Source organism: Ascidiella aspersa, chromosome 5 (genome assembly GCF_963924565.1).
Source record: "Ascidiella aspersa chromosome 5, kaAscAspe10.2, whole genome shotgun sequence".
Lineage (NCBI taxonomy): Eukaryota > Metazoa > Chordata > Ascidiacea > Phlebobranchia > Ascidiidae > Ascidiella > Ascidiella aspersa.
Window position 1 is genome coordinate 2,168,773 of NC_139451.1, and position 17,873 is coordinate 2,186,645.

The window sequence follows — 17,873 nt, forward strand, 5'->3', positions numbered from 1 at the left end:
CCAAATGTTCTAAAAACAATAATTCATCGGCTTTCTTTCACAGCCTGACTTTTTCTACATTTTTGCTTGACATAATCATGTATTCATGGCTGTATGTATACAGGGCAGTCCGAAGTAACTCATGTGTTTAAATAACTTATGCTTACACGTGTCAATATAAAGACAAAGGCGAAAACAACATTTCCAAAAATAAATGCGCCCGAGCATGTTGTTCTCGGGTTTACGAACTTTACTTTAGTGGACTTGCGCCGCAGTAGCTGGTCGCACCTAGGCTGAAAAGAATTTCGGATTTGAAAAGTCTTCAAGCGTTTTTCAGGTTTTAAAAAGATTTTAGCACAAAAGCACAGGTATGGGTTATTCTTTAAACGACGGATTGAATACAATTTCATTCAGTGAGCAATGTTCACGTGTATGGTCTTGGATTATATCCCCTTTAATGTCAGTTGCAATACAATAAAAGTAAGCCAATATTTCCAATTAACATCAAAAGGCGAAAACAATACATATGTATAGAATATCATCTTAAAATTTTTACATAAAGTACACAGAAATACGTTCGATAATAGTTGGAACTTTACAAGCAATAGAAAAGAAACTTGATATTGAAAGCGAAATAATACAAAGGTGTTTCCAGAGCGAAACAAAATAAACACGACTGTTTAATGCGACTATCCAATTTACAATAGGAAAATCAAATTAAATTAAAAGATTATACTGAACTTTGTGGATGTTCTAATTATGGCTTTGACTGGGTTGCGAAAAAAAAACAGAAAACTAAATCAAACTCAAATAGCCAACAAAATAACAGTGCTAGCTTAACATCGCAAGAACTCAAAATACAACACGGTTTCAGGAAATAAAACCGACAATAAAGCTACAGAAATCCCACAGATACTGCAAAATTAGTATTTACTTGTTATCCGCAAAAATGCAACTTTTTTGGCCTGTTTATAACAAATTAAATTCAGGCACTTTAAATTACGCAGAAAAACACGCAAGAAACCAAAATAAACGATCAAAAGCTCTGAGCGGTAGATTTCAGTAATTCATGGCGCAATGCATTTACAGTACTCGTATTGCACAAATAAAAAATATCAGACAACATCTCTTTTAATACTTTAGACGACATTGTTTTTTCGAATCAGCAAAACAAAATTAATGAAAAAAAACGCTATTTGGGTGCAAAGAGATTTTAATTAAATTAGACCAGACTGATAGCTGTTGTTACATAAAGCGATGAAAAATCGAAAAGATATCGCTTTAGACGGTGGTACTTTTTGACCTACTTAACGTGGTACTTTTTGACCTACTTTTAGTATTGTTTTCACGTAACATCATCGAAAAAATACAACTATCGGGCAACCCCTAATTCATCGAAAAACAGAATCGGCTTTCCAATTCAGTTGTCCAATTATATAAATTGCGTCATAGCGTTGGCTAATACGACCAGTTTGCAGAAAGTTTGTTATAAAAACGTGTTTTTTATTCAGTTAACCAGTTACAAAAACTTGATTAAAAATTGTTCAATTTGACCAGTTTGCAAAACGTTGGTTGTAACAAGTTGATTTTTTAAGACGAGAATTGGTTGTGTATTGATTAAAAGGACCGTCCAGTTGACTAAATGTTGGTTGTTGATTGGTAATACAACTAACCAGTTTACGAAAAGTTATTCGCCAATCCAACAAAACGTTCGTTGTAATCAGGTTTACGCCTAGGATTTTTTTCTTGGCAATGTTGAGGTTGTAGTGGATAAGTACTGGGGGTTTGAAGACGACAAGTTGTTGACCCGAGATCCCAACTGGTCGTATTTGCCACAACTTATCTTCTTTAGGAGAGGGTGGAGCCACAACTTTCTGATATTCGGTTGGCGAAGGCAGTTCATGATAAACATGGAGAGTCCCTGTGCAATTACAAGAGTTTTTAGCGTTAAACTATAGATACTTAAGCCCTAATCGTTGGTCAAAATGCGGGGACTGAAGGGCCTAGATCACAGTTGTTAAACACATGTGTGTGTGTATCGTACATTTAACTCAGTGGGTAAAGCGACGGTTACGGTATGGCCGGAGGTCGTTAGTTCGAACCTCACTGCGGGCTAGTTGTTTTTCTAGCCTGCCTTGCTTGCATCAGTGATCGACAGCTTCGGTGAAATTGTAATGGTTTCGGGTGTACTAGTGATACGTTAGTTGTAAAAGTGGGTCAAAAAGCAGTTTCAGAAAGTCGGATGAAGGTTACTCAACACATATGTGTGTGTATTTTTCCGTTAAACTAGTATTTTGTATTAATATTACGGGTAGTTGCAGCTCGAATTGCAAAAATTGTACAAACATGGTAAATCCTTTTTTTCTAATTGAGAGGCAAAAATTTCCTTTATTGTTAAGTAGTTTAGTTACCTTCAGTTGTTAACCTAATATTTTTCAATAATTTGCTTTTCAATGCAAAATCGCTGCATTGGACCACAAATAACGTCAAGAGTTCAATAATATGAAAAAACTATTTGCATATTGCCCGAATAGGTGGTCGAATTTTGGTACTTGAATAAAATAAAAACTTTTTTCAGGCTTACTTGTAGAGAATTGAAGATCGTGAATAGCCAAGCCATTATTTCGATGTAATAAACATTCTCGGAAAAGAGCATCAGAAATCCAAACACCCACGTCAGTCCCATCATAAGCACCAGCGTTACGACGACAATCAAGTCTTGTGACGTAGTGCGATCCGCTTTGGTTGATTGAACCTAAACAAGGTGAAAGTTTGCTTCTATTAACACAGTTATTTATCGTTGTGCTTCAAATTAAATTCCTTTTTTTTGTGAAAAGGGGAGTTTCATACAACATGAGCCAGAGCAGAGGTACCGTGTTTCAAACAAGTCATTTTGGAATGACTTAAGTCTTGCGACTTTAGTTCGCTTGAGTCAAGTCAACTCATTTATAAACTACGACTTAAGTGCGCTTAATCAAGTCAAGCCATTCACCAACAGTGACGTAAATGCACTTAAGTCATCTAAAAACAGTCATTTAAATGTCCCTAGTTTAAGTCAAGTCACGTAAAAACAGTGCCCAAGTGTACCCAAGTCATTACAGCACCGATAATTACTTACAGTTCTTCGTTTGCATGTGAGATGAACCGTGATAGTGATGCAGAATACGGCGTTGGTGAGGGCCAGAAGCACCATTGGAAGCAAGAAGGCAAAGTTGAAGACGTGCTTGCCAACAGCCAACCAGCAGATGTTGGAAGCTTTGTAGCCGGAAACGTAGAATAACTCGTCTGCAACGAACAATCAAAGTTAGTAGTTTGTCAAACAAATGCCCTAATACACGAACATAAGACGCCCCAAAATACAAAAAAAAAATTAGTTCCAGGGCTTTAAATGAGTATTTGGAGCTGTGTGCAACAGAACACATAATCTGAAAATGGAACTTACCCAAATAGTTATTACCATTGATAGGACATTTTTGTATTTAAAAAAAAAAAAAAAAAAAAAACATTTTGTATTTTGTGGCAAAAATGTTTCGAATTTTCTTAGCAAATGATACCATTAGAAATTTATATTATTCTACGCGAAAAAAATATCTCGACTGGAATTTTTTTTATTTTCAAAACGCAAAAGAAAAAAAAAAGTTAAAAGTCATTACCGATAAAAAAGTAATTTACCGTTGCGCTTATTAATTAAAAACAATGCTAATTTGACTTCTTTTCGAAACGCCAAGAAAACTTACATTGAATGTTGTAAACAAGGCCCCAATATAAAACGCGTTATTCTATGTGAACAGATCTAAAAGTCATTAACAAGAAATGAAAAACTTATTTTCAGTACATACTATGCCTAATAACAACAACATATTTTTATGTAGGCTGAGGTTGCAAAGAAATGATTAAAAAAAGTATTGCCCCTTTAACCTCAACTGAAACATTGACATTTAATATTAAAAATAAAAAAGAACTTACTCTCAGTCAATTTGTTTCGACTTGCTTAAAACTTACTTCGCTCGTCGGGCAGAATCCCCGGTTGTTGGTCTCTGGGGTCCATGTAGAAGATAGTAACCCCAGCACTGAACGCCACTATTACGAATGGGACCCCGTATGAGAATAAAGCCGCGTATTTGCCAGTTGAAGGCGACGAGGCACCTAGGACCTTAAGCGAGAAAATTAAGTGTTATCTAGGCTTTCTGTCGTTATTAAATTATGTCATTTTTCATGCATTGTGCAGAGATATATATTTCGCAAAAAAGGCATTTTCGTCTCTTAATTGGATTGAATTATATTTTCAATTATAATTTCTATGAATTATATTTTAAGGGCAAGCTATCTTGTTTAGAAATATAAAAATAACGTTTAATCGAAGACAAATTGGCAGCAGGTTAGAACACTGCTCCGCTAATGCTTGTGTGAAAAATTAAAACTAAATATCTCCTTTACTTAATCTGTTAGATATCGACCTTTTTGGCTTTGGCAGTAATTATCAAGCTACATTACAGATCCGTGCATAGTGTACCTAAGCAATAATTTTACAGCTTTCTTTAAGTCTTTGTGGTGAACTTATAAAGGTGCTTTGCTAACTCTTATCAGATAAACGACCTTGACCTCACCTTGACGAGCACGCGGTACATGTTGAGTCCATTTGCAGCCATCCAGCACCACGCAACCAGCAGGAAATAGTGGAGAACTACTGTGTTGAAGTAACAGAGAGATGTGTGGCCCACATTGGTGACCCCGAACAAAAAGGTAAGGTTAACTGCTAGCAACGCGACGCACGTGTTTGCTAGGTAGAGGGTAGGCTGGCGGCTTCGAAGCTCTCTGTGGAAGAATGTTAGGTGTTAATCTTTGCAAATTGTCCTATTTGTCTAAGTCTGAAGATGGTAATCAGTTGGCAGTATATAAAGCAAATTGTATCGAATTCTTGACAAACTTTCGCGTTATTAGGCCAAAGTAAATAACTTGGCTACTTTCCACATGATTTTCTACTTTGACCTGATAAAGCACGGTTGTGCGAAAGGGCACATGGTTTGCTTTCTATTTGACCCTTTCGTCCGGCTTAGGTGGTAATTTTTGTAAATGGCTGTATTTGTCCAATTCTTAATAGGGTAATCAGGCATAGGCGTAGCCAGGGGGCCACAGGGGCCATGCCCCTCATAAAATATATAAATATTTTACTCTTAATAATTTGTTTTGTAGCATTTATGAGCATTACCAAATCAGTCGATCACAGGCATGCCACACCTTCAATTGTCATGCACTGTTACGTCACGAACGATGTAGTTATTATTACGTTTGCTATACTTATTAATCTAGTTTTGCTACTTTTAAGTCAGTTTGGTTTTGCTCTCTTGGGTATTGCGCTAAAACTCAGTCAGGTTCTGCTCATATCGGCCATCCTTAACCATTTTTTGACTTTTTTTTTTCTGGAACCAATTAATGCCTTAAAACCATGTTTTTACCCATTGTTTTCCTGGCCTAGACCAAATAAAAGCCTTGAGCCCATTTTTCCCGAGCCCAAAAAACACCATGACCAAATTATTTCACCCAATTTTTTTCCTGGTTTAAAAAAATGCCTTGCCCCAATTTCTGGACCCATTTTTTTGCTTGGCAAACACAGGTTAAAATAAAACTTACGGTACACAGACATAGACACAGAAAGTTATCAGGAGTCCAACTGTAGAAATGCCAAGTCCGATATAGGTGAAAATTGTGAGCGCTCCCGCAGATGGAAGGACCTCGGAACGCTGTCAACAGTCGAACAATTGAAACGTAACAATGGTAAAGAATGAATTGGAGGATCAATGTCGAAGCCCATACAGAAGTGGGAGGCATTTTGTAAATCTTCGGAATAAATCCTAAGATGATGACTGGAGGTTGTAGTTAGACGTAGAATGAGCATCAAATATATTCGAAACGTTTCAAAAATGCTACGTACTTTTGTACGGGTTTTCATATTCATTCTACGTCTAACTACAACCATTAACCATTATCTTAAGATTTATTTAAAACGTTTGAAATGCTACCTACGTCTGTAGGGGCTTTAATATTCCTACTGCTTACTACATATTTGTCATATAACAAAAATGTGACAGACTTACAAACAATGTTGAGAAGCTACCCAGCAAAAATGCTACCTACGTCTGTATGGGCTTTGATATTTGTTCTACGGCTTACGTTAAACCTCCAGCTGTTGTGCCACAAAAATAAGACAGACTTACAAACAATGTTGAAAAGCTCCCCAGCATGTTAGAAGGACACTCTTTGGCGCCGATGCTGGCCGATCGAATTCGTTCAAACTCAGCCAGTTTTTCGTTCCAAATCGTGCAGTAATGGATTGTGAAATTTCGCTGAAAACAAAAACATCTCCGTCAATTTTTATGGAACCTTTTTTAATTATTTTACTGTATCTGAAACCATTGGCAGAACAAGTAGTGATCATAAATTTATTTCGCTTGTTATCTCATTAATAGGTTCTCCTATAACATATTGTACACATCAAGTAGTGGAAATCAGGCAGTCTTTAGCGATAAATTTTAACACAATCTCGACAAGCTTTCACACAAGCGTGCTTCGTCAGGTCAAAGTAAAGAAAATTGCTTATTTTGGAATTGGTCGATTTTTTTTGAGATTCACATTAATTTTAGTCATTTTGGTCAAACTACTTGTCAAGTCAAGTCTTTCGAATATATAGATTTAAGTGCACTTAAGTGTAGTCAAGTAATTTGAATATATAGATTTAAGTGCACTTAAGTGTAGTCAAGTCATTTGAATATATAGATTTAAGTGCACTTAAGTTTAGTCAAGTAATTTGAATATATAGATTTAAGTGCACTTAAGTTTAGTCAAGTCATTTGAATATATAGATTTAAGTGCACTTAAGTGTAGTCAAGTAATTTGAATATATAGATTTAAGTGCACTTAAGTTTAGTCAAGTAATTTGAATATATAGATTTAAGTGCACTTAAGTTTAGTCAAGTAATTTGAATATATAGATTTAAGTGCACTTAAGTTTAGTCAAGTAATTTGAAAGCAGGAATTTGAGTGCACTTAAGTGAATTCTTATCATTTGAAATTCGGGACTTAAGTGCACTTAAATTTTTTAAATCATTCGAATTGACTTACCGTTCCTGTGTTAAATGACTTAACTTAAGTGACTCTCAAGTCTCTTGAAAATATGGACTTAAGCCAAGTCAGGTCGTTTACAAAACTTGCGATAGTAATGATGCCACATATGGTAACGTCATGCAGTAGTGACGTCACAGAATTTGAAGCTACCTTGGTTGAGTCTTTGCTTATGATTTCTCCGTCCGGGTTGGACTTGCTCACATTGAAGGAGGTTATCACGTCTTTTTTGTTTGGAAGATTCGTAAAGTTCCCGAGAGTTATCATGATAATCTGAACAAAGTTAAAGTTGTTTTTGATAAACTGTTGTTACCAGGCATTATATTATTTGAAAAAGCATCTCTGGTAGCGTATTTTCTAAAGTTACAGAAACTTATCTATTTCAACCTTGCAAGTATCACATACGACTATTACTAACAATTTAAGACAATATTAGTAAAATCACTAATTTCCAAAAATTTATTAATTTCCCTGAAACACAAAAATCGAATAACTCATTAATTTTAACCCTTGCGGAAATACGAGAATATATAAGTTTCAACAAAAAAAAACACAAACCTAGATTTATTTCATTTCAATTTCTGTGCTTAATATAAAGTGATAACTTCGCCTATGAACCGCTTAATTTCGACCTTTGTGCCTAATTAATTATTTTAGCCCTATGGAAATTCATTTTCTTCCAAATTACACAAACCAAGCAACTTATAGAAGGAAAAAAAAATAATTTTCAAAATTTGTCTAACAAGTCTCAAAAGCCCAAGAACCAGCATAGTTTAACGACGTTAAATCTCCAAAACATCTAGATTTTTTTTTGGGGGGGGGTTGAAAAAATTGTTCAAATTTTTTTTTATTAATTTTTTTGTGGTAAGTTTGCGTAATTCATTATTTTATTCCCTGTGGAAATTTAAGAATGTAATAATTTAGCCCAAACCACAAAATTAGATAACATATTAATTTGAATTCTGTGAGCAACAAAATGTTGATATTAATACTTGTTAAAATGCAAGATGTTTTTGAATTTATCCCAAAAAAACCTAAAAAAACTCACTAAATAATATATTTTAACCTACAACCTCCGAAACACCTAGATTTATTTTGTTTCGACCTTTGTGCATGTGTTAAAGTGATAATTTCGCCCCCTGCTTACATCGGTCACGTGTTGTTTGGTCGGGTAGAGGTTCTTGTCGTAGAAAAGGACGAACGAAATCCTGACGTTTTTCGGCAAACCTTCGAAAACACTCCCTGGAATGGTTGCGTTCACCGGAACACTTTTACCCTTGGCCTCGGATTGAAAGGTCACCGGTTGAAAGGTCGTGACCCCGCCCACTGTGATGTTCTTAGGAATTGAGATCTGTTGAACATAAGAGATTACCGATAACCGATAATTTATTCCGATACCGATAACCGATAGTTTGGATGACAAGTATCGCGACTCATTGCGATACCAAATGACGTCATTACTGTGCTCAACCAAGCACAAAAGTTTTCGGACAAAAGTTTTGGAAGCCGTTTGTTTTTATCATAGTTATATAACGGCCTTTGTGAAAACAATGATCTTTAAATGTCCTGCTCGTGTGTCCGCTTTTGTTTGTACCTGTTTATTTATTATGATGCCTGATTATAAGCTTGTTGCAATGCGGTATCTCGTACACCCCAGTACTGCCTTTTAATGTGGCGCACCCTTTAAAAATTCTGGGACACCCTGGTATGTACAATACACCCGATTGAAAATCACTGTATTAATGGATGTGTATGTCTGTGTGCCTGCTTGTACGTCTATGTGTAGGGTAAGTATCTCTGTGTATGTCTTTGTGTCTATGTATCTGTACGTACTCGGGTACCTCGTGTATTTCTGTGTGTTTGTGTGTCGGTATGTCTGTGTGTATTAGGGTTTACCTCACCTGCAGTTTTGTATCCTTGGTGGTCAAGGTCAGGCTGTGTTGGTTCGGAGGCAAAGTCACCTTTTTCGAGAAACTTCTGATCACATTGCGTAGTTTCGCCGTCTCCCTAAAATCACGAAAAATGGAGGTGTTCTGACGCGGCTGTGACGTAATGGTCATTATGACGCAATAAAGGCGTCATTGGTGTTGAAGTTGATGAAACATATAGCTTTTGAACTCTCTTCTCGTTTTAAAAAAGTTTTCTATAAACACATGTCCGACCATAGAACACCGAAAGCAATCGCAGGCTAATTTGTCGATAATCATTTCCCTTATTAATATTTCCGGTTTAGGTTATCGAAACTTTATTAAAACATTTATTTTAAAAAATATGGCCGAACAATTTTATAATTGACACAATGCCAGAAAGCAACGGTAAAAACGCTTCTACCGGATTATTAAGTTTATTATTCTCACATAATTGTATTTAACGTGGATAGGATAGGTTAGGTAGTCAAATATATAAAATCAATAAATACCTTCATGATTTGTAATTTAAATTTTAAGTTATGCTAGACACTTAAAAACGCTTTACATCACGGACTCACGTTGCTTTTGTTTGTTGTGACGTGTCATTCTGTGACGTCAAGGTTCCCGATATAACGCTAACGACTGCGATCGTATTGTACAGGGTGGAAGCGGGAATCTGAAAGAACAAGGGTTGGCGGTTCGAATCCCACTTAGGTACATCTCATAAAAGTAAGTTACTTTGTTGTTCAGCGAGAAAAAGCAATGAGCTGTTTTGCAAATGAAGATGACATAAACACTGATTTTTATCAGAGAGGGACCTTACAAAATTTTCAGTGAAGAAAATTAGGTCACAAGAGCTTTGATGTTATACGTACGTTCTAGTAACGTTCTAGTAAAAAACAATTTGATTGCTGTATGTTGCGCTTTGTTTTTTATTTTAAGTTTTGCCTCAGGATAGGAGATGTTTGCAAATTTTATTTTTTGACTTGACTTCTTTTTATCCAAAGACTTGACTTGGACTTGAGTCATTTCAAAATGACTTATTTACAACCCTGTACATTACACAAACCTTCACGGTTGCTTTTGTGTAATAGTCGAGAACTTGTAGTGTTCGGCTGCTGTCCGCTTGCGTCACGTTAGTCGAGTTTGACGTCACAGTGAACAACTTGGCGATTGTGACGTCGACCTGTTTGCTTGTGACGTTTGCGGCGCCGCCTGTGGTCGTTACCTGAAGCGGTGTGAACACATTGGTGGCGATAATATTTTTTTCATATAAAGTTAGTTGATCACTCGAGTTAAAGTTTGAAGTAAAAATATAGTTCACAAAAGTTTTAAATTAAGTTAAAAAAGTGTTTTTTAACATTGAAGTTTTTTAGGTGTGAAAAGGTTTGCGTGACTTAGTGATTAAATTTTTTTCAAAAAAATTGGGTCAATTATTAAGTGATTGGAACAAAGTTTTAATTGAAACAACATTTGAAGAAATATTTTAACATTTTGAACATGGTAAAAAGTATAAATTTTTTCACTATTTTGTGTGTAAAGCAGTAGTGAATAAAATACAACTTTTTATGGAAAAGTTTTAGAAATTAAAGTTTTTAGTAAATATTTGTTTAAATTTTAGGTTAATGGTAAATCATCTAATCGGTCACTTCTAAAGTCGTCCGATACTTGACATTTTATTCCTACTTCATCGAAGGTGACTTTTTAAGGTTTTAAAAAAGATGATTTTGCGTCAAGTAATTTAACGTTAAAAAACCTCCAGTTGTTGACGTGAAAATTTTCTATAAACTTGAATTTCTCGGTAAAAATTGCAGCCTTGGTTTACGACTAATAACTTATATTCCCATAATAAGTTGGCATCGGATCGGCACCGATACCACTCTAGTATCGGACGAGTACCGATACTACGACTTGGTATCGGGTATCTGCTCCGATCCGATATTATGCCTCTACCTTTAATTAAGACACTATTTGATTTTCTTGGATCGCCGACTGCAGCACTTTCCATGCTTGAATTAATTGAGATTGGTTTTGAGTAACATTTCTCAAAAACTTGACAAAATTGCGCAAGTAATACAGAGACATGGCTCATATTTATTCAGCTTTATGAAAGGAACACATCTCCAGACAATTGGTATATATACAGTCCCACCTGATAACCTTATTCTCAACAAAGATTTTTAAAACTGAAAAGAAAAGCTCGCGTTCTAAACTTAACGGTGGACGAAATACTGAAAAAACTCACGTTTTAAAAAACGTAACAAAAACTCATGTTTTGAAAAAAAATCACGTTTTGACAAACAAAACAAAAACTCCCGTTTTAAATAACGTAACAAAAAAACTGACTTTTTTTGAGAAAAAAAATTTTTTTTTAAATCCTACGTTCAAAAAAACCTCACGTTTTGAAAAAACCCTAAAAAACTCACGTTTTTAAGAACACTTGCTGAGGTAGGTGGCGGCGCAAGGCACAACGGTTTGGTGGAAACGCTATATGCTCGAGCATATATCGAGCGGCCTGAAAAAAAAAGAAACGAAAGGAATCTTTTCACACGAGAAGAATATAAATAAACAAACTACAATTGAGGAAACACCATATGCTTGCTAGGGATGTTCGTGCATTTAAAGTTAATATCGGGTTAAAACCAAAATATCTAAATATCAGATATCGAAATAATTAAAAATTTGCCAAGTAAAACTTTTAAACATAAAAGTTGAAATATGGTGTTTCGGAGAAAAAAGTTTCAGATATCGGAATTAAATTGAAAAATCTGGTATTGGAATAAAAAAAATGAATATCGAAAAATAAAATAAAATATCGCGTATCTAAAACAAGATTGCAATTTTGGGTATCAAAGTGAAGCGAAAAATAGGAAATCGCAATAAAATTAAAATATCGGGTATTGGAAAAAAACAAAATAAGCGGTATCGAAGTAAGGTCAAAATACGCAGTATCAATATAATTTAAAAAAGTTGGAGCCATTGGACTCTCTGACTTAAATTGACTCAAGTCAATGTCGAGTGATTTGTTACGCTTTCTCAAGCCTTGGTTAATTTCTGTAAACAACTTATTTTTCACTTCTAAAAGCCCATTGTTTTTTCTTTTCGTTCGCAGGTGTTATCGCCAGCCAGCAAGCAAGCAACGTCGGTTAGAGCACGGCGCGACTGCCGCTAGATGTCTCGCGTGCAACTTGTTATTCCTCGGTGTTTTTTCACTTTTCGATGTTGCCGGTGGGTGTCGGATGCGGGGAAATCCCAGAGGCGAGCGCGGCTCTTTACCTTAGGCAGACGCTTTTCGCTTTCGATCGAGTCTTGTAAATTTACTGTTTTTGTTGAAAAAACAAGCCTCGTTGAAGTTTGCGCCGCGTATCTGTTTTTCGGACGTTTTAAAGATTTTTGTTTTAAGATTATTTTGACTTGATGTGGTTTTACGGACTTTTCGATGCTTTTTTGTTGTTTTCACCATTTTTAAGGCGTTCGTTTTCTTGCCGATTGTGAACGCCTGGTTGCGACGATTTAAAAAATGACATTTGCATCGTTTTTGTCGAATAAAACAAAGGCCCGAAGGAAGTTTGCGTGTTTTCGAAAGTCTTTTCAACTAAATATGGCCAATTAAAGTTGGGTCGAGTCCGATTGCGACGGATATCGAGAGGCTTGCTAAGACAGCGAGCAGTCGGCGAAAATTGAGCGTTGAGGTGCGAAATTTTTTTCGACGACTTTGAGCAGCAAGACAAAGACGGGCGCAGTTTCAAGCGAGACAAAAGGGGTGTCGTTTTTCCAATTTTAAGGCGTTTTCTGGCCGATTGTAAATGCGTAATTGCGACGATGTAAAAAGCGACATTTGCTTCGTTTTCGTCGAATAAAACAAAGGCCCGAAGGAAGTTTTCGCGTTTTCGAAAGTCTTTTCAACTAAATATGGCCAATTAAAGTTGGGTCGAGTCCGATTGCGACGGATATCGAGAGGCTTGCTAAGAGAGCGAGCAGTCGGCGAAAATTGAGCGTTGAGGTGCGAAATTTTTTTCGACGACTTTGAGCAGCAAGGCAAAGACGGGCGCAGTTTGAAGCGAGACAAAAGGGGTGTCGTTTTGTCAGTCGATGGCGAAGGCGACACCGCTAGAAAGAAAGTTCACTCCAACTGCGTCATATGTTAAAAGAAACAAGGCGGCCGCGTGGGGTGGTTAGAGAGCGTTGCTAGGTTGGAGGCTCGATGCGCATGTAATGGAGCAACGGGCAAAGTTTGTTGCTGAAGAGAAGAAACAGCCAGCACTGAAAGCAAAGGTCTGACCTGAGCGGTTGTGACGTCACAGCGGGCCGAGAGAGAAGCGAATATCTCGCAATGGTTTTAGGAAAAAGGCAGCTTTAGTATTGAAGGTTTTGGGCGAGCGAGCGAAAGAAATGGCGGCTGCAACTTTCCAAAGCTACAATTTAAAAAAAAATGTCTAATTCTTTTCGCAAAATCTCGGCACTAGTTATGAAAACGTAAAAAATATACACCAAAAAAACTGTAGTATAGGTATCAGTTTTTCGATTTGAACGACACATTATCGGGCGTTACCATAAAAACAGCCGCCGTCAGCAAGCTTAGGCAACAAATTCCGCAATGAAAATGCGCTGATTTTGTCGGTAATGTTGTGTTTCTGCCGTAACGTTTTGCTCATTTAAAAGTAAAAAAAGCAATATTTTGTTAACGTATTGCCGTGTTTTTTTCATTTTAGCATTGATATTATTGGCGGTAAGCAAGCTCGCTTGAAAAACAATATCCTATTGCGTTGCTGCTGTATTTTTGCCCGTGTGATTTTTCGGTAATGGCTCGCCGAAACGAGGCGCGCGCCGAAATCACGAGAAAAAAGCACGACTGGCGCACGCACGCACGGCACGCCGAAACGTCGCCGCTTGCCTTTTTCTTTGCTCAAAGCATTGCGACATACCGACATCGCACCACTTCGAGGACACTGTGACGTTTCAGGTCAAACTGCTGTGCTACAACTTTGCTTTTATAGCCGGTTTTGTAAAAGAAAAAAAACTTGTTATAATATAGACCGAACCAGAAAAAACAAACACGATTAAATGAAATAATAATCAATCCCAATTAGTATAAAAACTCGCGCACTCGCGCATTTTTCGCAGCGTTCGGGTCGCGCCTTTTCAAGCGCCCACTACGATGCGCGCTCATAACGCGAGTGTTTTTCGAGCTGGCAAAACAAAATTCGCACATCAGTTAGACACGTAAAATATCAGATGTTTGGTGAAAAAATTTTTCGTTTTCCTTTTGCGCTTCGGCGGCAATTCGATTTTTCGCCGACGGCCGCAGGGCTCTTCATTTTTCGCGGCGTTCGGGTCGTGCCTTTTCGAGCGCCTATACGATGCGCGCTCATAACGCGAGTGTTTTTCGAGCTGGCAACGCAAAACTCGCACATCAGTTAGACACGTAAAATATCAGATGTTTGGTGAAAAAATTTTTCGTTTTCCTTTTGCGCTTCGGCGGCAATTCGATTTTTCGCCGACGGCCGCAGGGCTCTTCATTTTTCGCGGCGTTCGGGTCGTGCCTTTTCGAGCGCCTATACGATGCGCGCTCATAACGCGAGTGTTTTTCGACCTGGCAAAACAAAACTCGCACATCAGTTAGACACGTAAAATATCAGATGTTTGGCGAAAAAAATTTTCGTTTTCCTTTTGCGCTTGGGCGGCAATTCGATTTTTCGCCGACGGCCGCAGGGCTCTTCATTTTTCGCGGCGTTCGGGTCGTGCCTTTTCGAGCGCCTATACGATGCGCGCTCATAACGCGAGTGTTTTTCGACCTGGCAAAACAAAACTCGCACATCAGTTAGACACGTAAAATATCAGATGTTTGGCGAAAAAAATTTTCGTTTTCCTTTTGCGCTTGGGCGGCAATTCGATTTTTCGCCGACGGCCGCAGGGCTCTTCATTTTGTCGCAGCGTTCGGGTCGCGCCTTTTCATGCGCCCACTACGATGCGCGCTCATAACGCGAGTGTTTTTCGACCTGGCAAAACAAAACTCGCACATCAGTTAGACACGTAAAATATCAGATGTTTGGCGAAAAAAATTTTCGTTTTTCTTTTGCGCTTCGGCGGCAATTCGATTTTTCGCCGACGGCCGCAGGGCTCTTCATTTTTCGCGGCGTTCGGGTCGTGCCTTTTCGAGCGCCTATACGATGCGCGCTCATAACGCGAGTGTTTTTCGAGCTGGCAACGCAAAACTCGTACATCAGTTAGACACGTAAAATATCAGATGTTTGGTGAAAAATTTTTTCGTTTTTCTTTTGCGCTTCGGCGGCAATTCGATTTTTCGCCGAACGTCGCAAAGCGGACAGTTTTCGCTCGGTTGTGCCTGCGCGCTCACAACGCAAGTGTCAATTGGTAAAAAATACAAATGAGTCGAAACTTGATATTTATATTATATACTTGTTTATCCCTGAGTTTGACAGATGTATCGAAGAGCTGTATTTTTTCGTGTGGTATTTGTATTTTTTTAATTTCCCATGTCGAGTTGCGAACGCGAACGTCTGTTATTTATTTTCGTGTTTTTGGACGTTTTTGTTTGGGCGCGGGCAGATTAATTAATGTGGGTTCGGGCAGCAACAAGTGTATACGTTTAATTTATGTATTGCCCTTTTTGTTGCTGTAGGTTAACAACTGAAGGTAACCGAACTTTATAAATGTCAAAGGGTTTTGCCATGAAAAAATCATCTTTTCAAAATCTCAACTTCCTTATTTTGCTGCCTTTAATCGAGCACAGTAGTTACTTTATTTGGTATCGGGTGATCGCGATACTTTTGCTCAAAATATCGTGTAGCGCTTCGGAAAAAAAAAATCGTATCGGTCATCCATAGTGAAAACTGTTGTTAAGCGAATTATTTTTATTTTATTTTTTTTATCGCTGTCCCTACAATTCCATCAAAATAAACATATTTTGTTAATGTTTGTACTGCCGTGTTTGTGTATTTGCTGTGTTGATACTATTGGCTGTAGACAAGCTTGTTTGAAAACCATTTCTGTGTTGCTGCTGTGTTTTTGCTCGTGTTAGTTTCGCCAAAAAATAATGTTTTCACGTACTTTTTATGGCAAGAAATAGGCATTTTAAGTTCTAGGCTTTAGTTGCTCTGCTCGACTGATGTCTGAAACGATAACTAGGGCGGCCATTATGAACAGTTGCTCGCCCGCCAAGTCACCTCCCGAGCTCGTTTTGGCGCGGAGACGGACGATCTCGCAAGCGCATTCGGGTTTACAAACGGTCAGAGCCGACCGAAACGAGGCGCGCGCATCCGTCGCACACACACGCGCGCGCGCGAGAGAGAGGGAACGCAAAAATTGCCGCCGAAAAGCCGCTTTGCTTTGCTTTGCTTCGGAAATCGTTGTTGGCTGCTTTTGAATGTTAAATTTCCTGTCGGGCAATTTTCAAGGCGAACCGCAATTTATATTGCAATTTTAAAAAGGTTTTGGAAAGTAATAGTTGGGTAACTTTTGTAAGCATTCTGGCGATAAATCTCCTGGTACAAGAATTACAGCAGCAACTAACAGTGGCGTTTAAAACTGTAGTTGCAACAAGCTGCTGGTGGTAACGACTTTCGCCAGTAAACTGCTGAATTGACGGGCTCGGCATGAAGTCAAAGGCGTTCGCATTCACTTGAAAGTGTTGAAAGAAAATGTGTTGCCACTTTACAGAGAAAATAATAAAACTTAGGAAAGACTGAAAAATGTGCACAAGTGTTGTTGTTTCGTTCAAGTTTTCAAAAATAGAGCTTCCATCATACAATGTCAGCTGTGAACTTTGGTAAGTTAAAGCAATTCTCTTTGTAGAAACAGAAATGGACTGGGCTGCATTTCAACCGTTTATATTTGACAACATAACTTGCAAGTGTCTTGCTTTACCAATTTAGTGTGTGAATTTTGAGCTTGCTTTAAAAATAATGCAAAGTTTTTGTTTTGGCAAAACCCCTTTATTTCAGTTTAACAACAGCTCTCCAGTTTTAGCTTCACCTTCTTATGCACACTGTGTTTTTGTGATTCAACAATGTTTCACGACTTTGCCCAATACAATATTGGTAATGCAATAGTGGCATAAAATCACGCGGGGTATTTCACTTTGTTGTTCATGAGCAATTTTCACTTTGTTGTTCATGTACATATTTTTCGCCTTTTTTATAAGTTTGCGATATTGGACGAAAACGTGGATTGCTTCCACTGGTTGAATTTGATTTGTTTCGCTAGTAGACTTAAGAAGCCTACTGTTTTCAGTGAAAAGGAAAAACAGGTTTTCAATTAAAGAACTTTATTTTGAAAAAGGTATTCCATTTTTCAATTTATGCTTCAAGGTTTAAATAGGCTTTCGTAAACCACCTAAAACTACTTAACGTAGCCCCAAATGTCCATGGACCCCAGTTTAAGAATCCCTACTTTAAGGTGTCTCCTTGGGACACATGGCAGTCTTATGGGGCCATGAGCATATATGATAATGTTTATTACCCAGTATAGAAACAAATTTGTGATTTTCATGATGGCTTTGTAGACCTCCACAGTGACTTTTCATTGGCACGTTTTTCAAAATGCTAAAATTACCCGAGCAATGTCAAGTCCTTTGAAAAGAGTGACTTAAGTGTACTTGGTAGTCTGTATGTATTAGTTTACTCATCTTACAGTTAAACTCTAAAAAGTGTTTTAAAGCATGACTTTAGATACATTGGACGTTCTGTAACCTATTTTTCAAAATGGTTAAAAAACTTAAGCCAAGTCAATTTATTTGAAAAGAGTGAGACTTAAGTGTTCTTGGTAGTCTGCAAACATTATTTAATCATTTTAGACCTTAAAATGTTTCTTAAAATATAACTTTAAAGGCCTTTTGAGGTTCTG

The 17,873-nt window shown here is 37.5% G+C and overlaps 1 protein-coding gene across 1 annotated transcript; it reads right to left on the reverse strand.

The window, feature by feature from the left end:
* Positions 1-1,580: 1,580 nt before the first annotated feature.
* LOC146141459 (adhesion G-protein coupled receptor G2-like) lies at positions 1,581-16,626 on the reverse strand. The gene is made up of 13 exons (XM_083390132.1): positions 16,543-16,626; positions 10,078-10,236; positions 9,587-9,684; positions 9,000-9,105; positions 8,246-8,449; positions 7,252-7,371; positions 6,195-6,323; positions 5,611-5,720; positions 4,587-4,794; positions 3,982-4,132; positions 3,098-3,264; positions 2,564-2,734; positions 1,581-1,900 (listed from the first exon to the last, which is right to left on the reverse strand). Exons 1-13 carry the CDS (start codon positions 16,624-16,626, stop codon positions 1,712-1,714), a joined length of 1,896 nt encoding a protein of 631 aa, XP_083246258.1. The 3' UTR covers positions 1,581-1,711.
* Between the last annotated feature and the right edge of the window lie 1,247 nt (positions 16,627-17,873).

Excerpts from the sequence above, each read along its gene's own strand:
- LOC146141459 (XM_083390132.1), bottom strand. The coding sequence starts at position 16,626 with ATGCCGAGCCCGTCAATTCAGCAGTTTACTGGCGAAAGTCGTTACCAC. Across the intron at positions 7,372-8,245 it reads CCAAACAACACGTGACCGAT|ATTATCATGATAACTCTCGG; the intron begins GTAAGCAGGGGG and ends AACTTTGTTCAG. Across the intron at positions 3,265-3,981 it reads GATTCTGCCCGACGAGCGAA|ACGAGTTATTCTACGTTTCC; the intron begins GTAAGTTTTAAG and ends TGTTCGTTGCAG.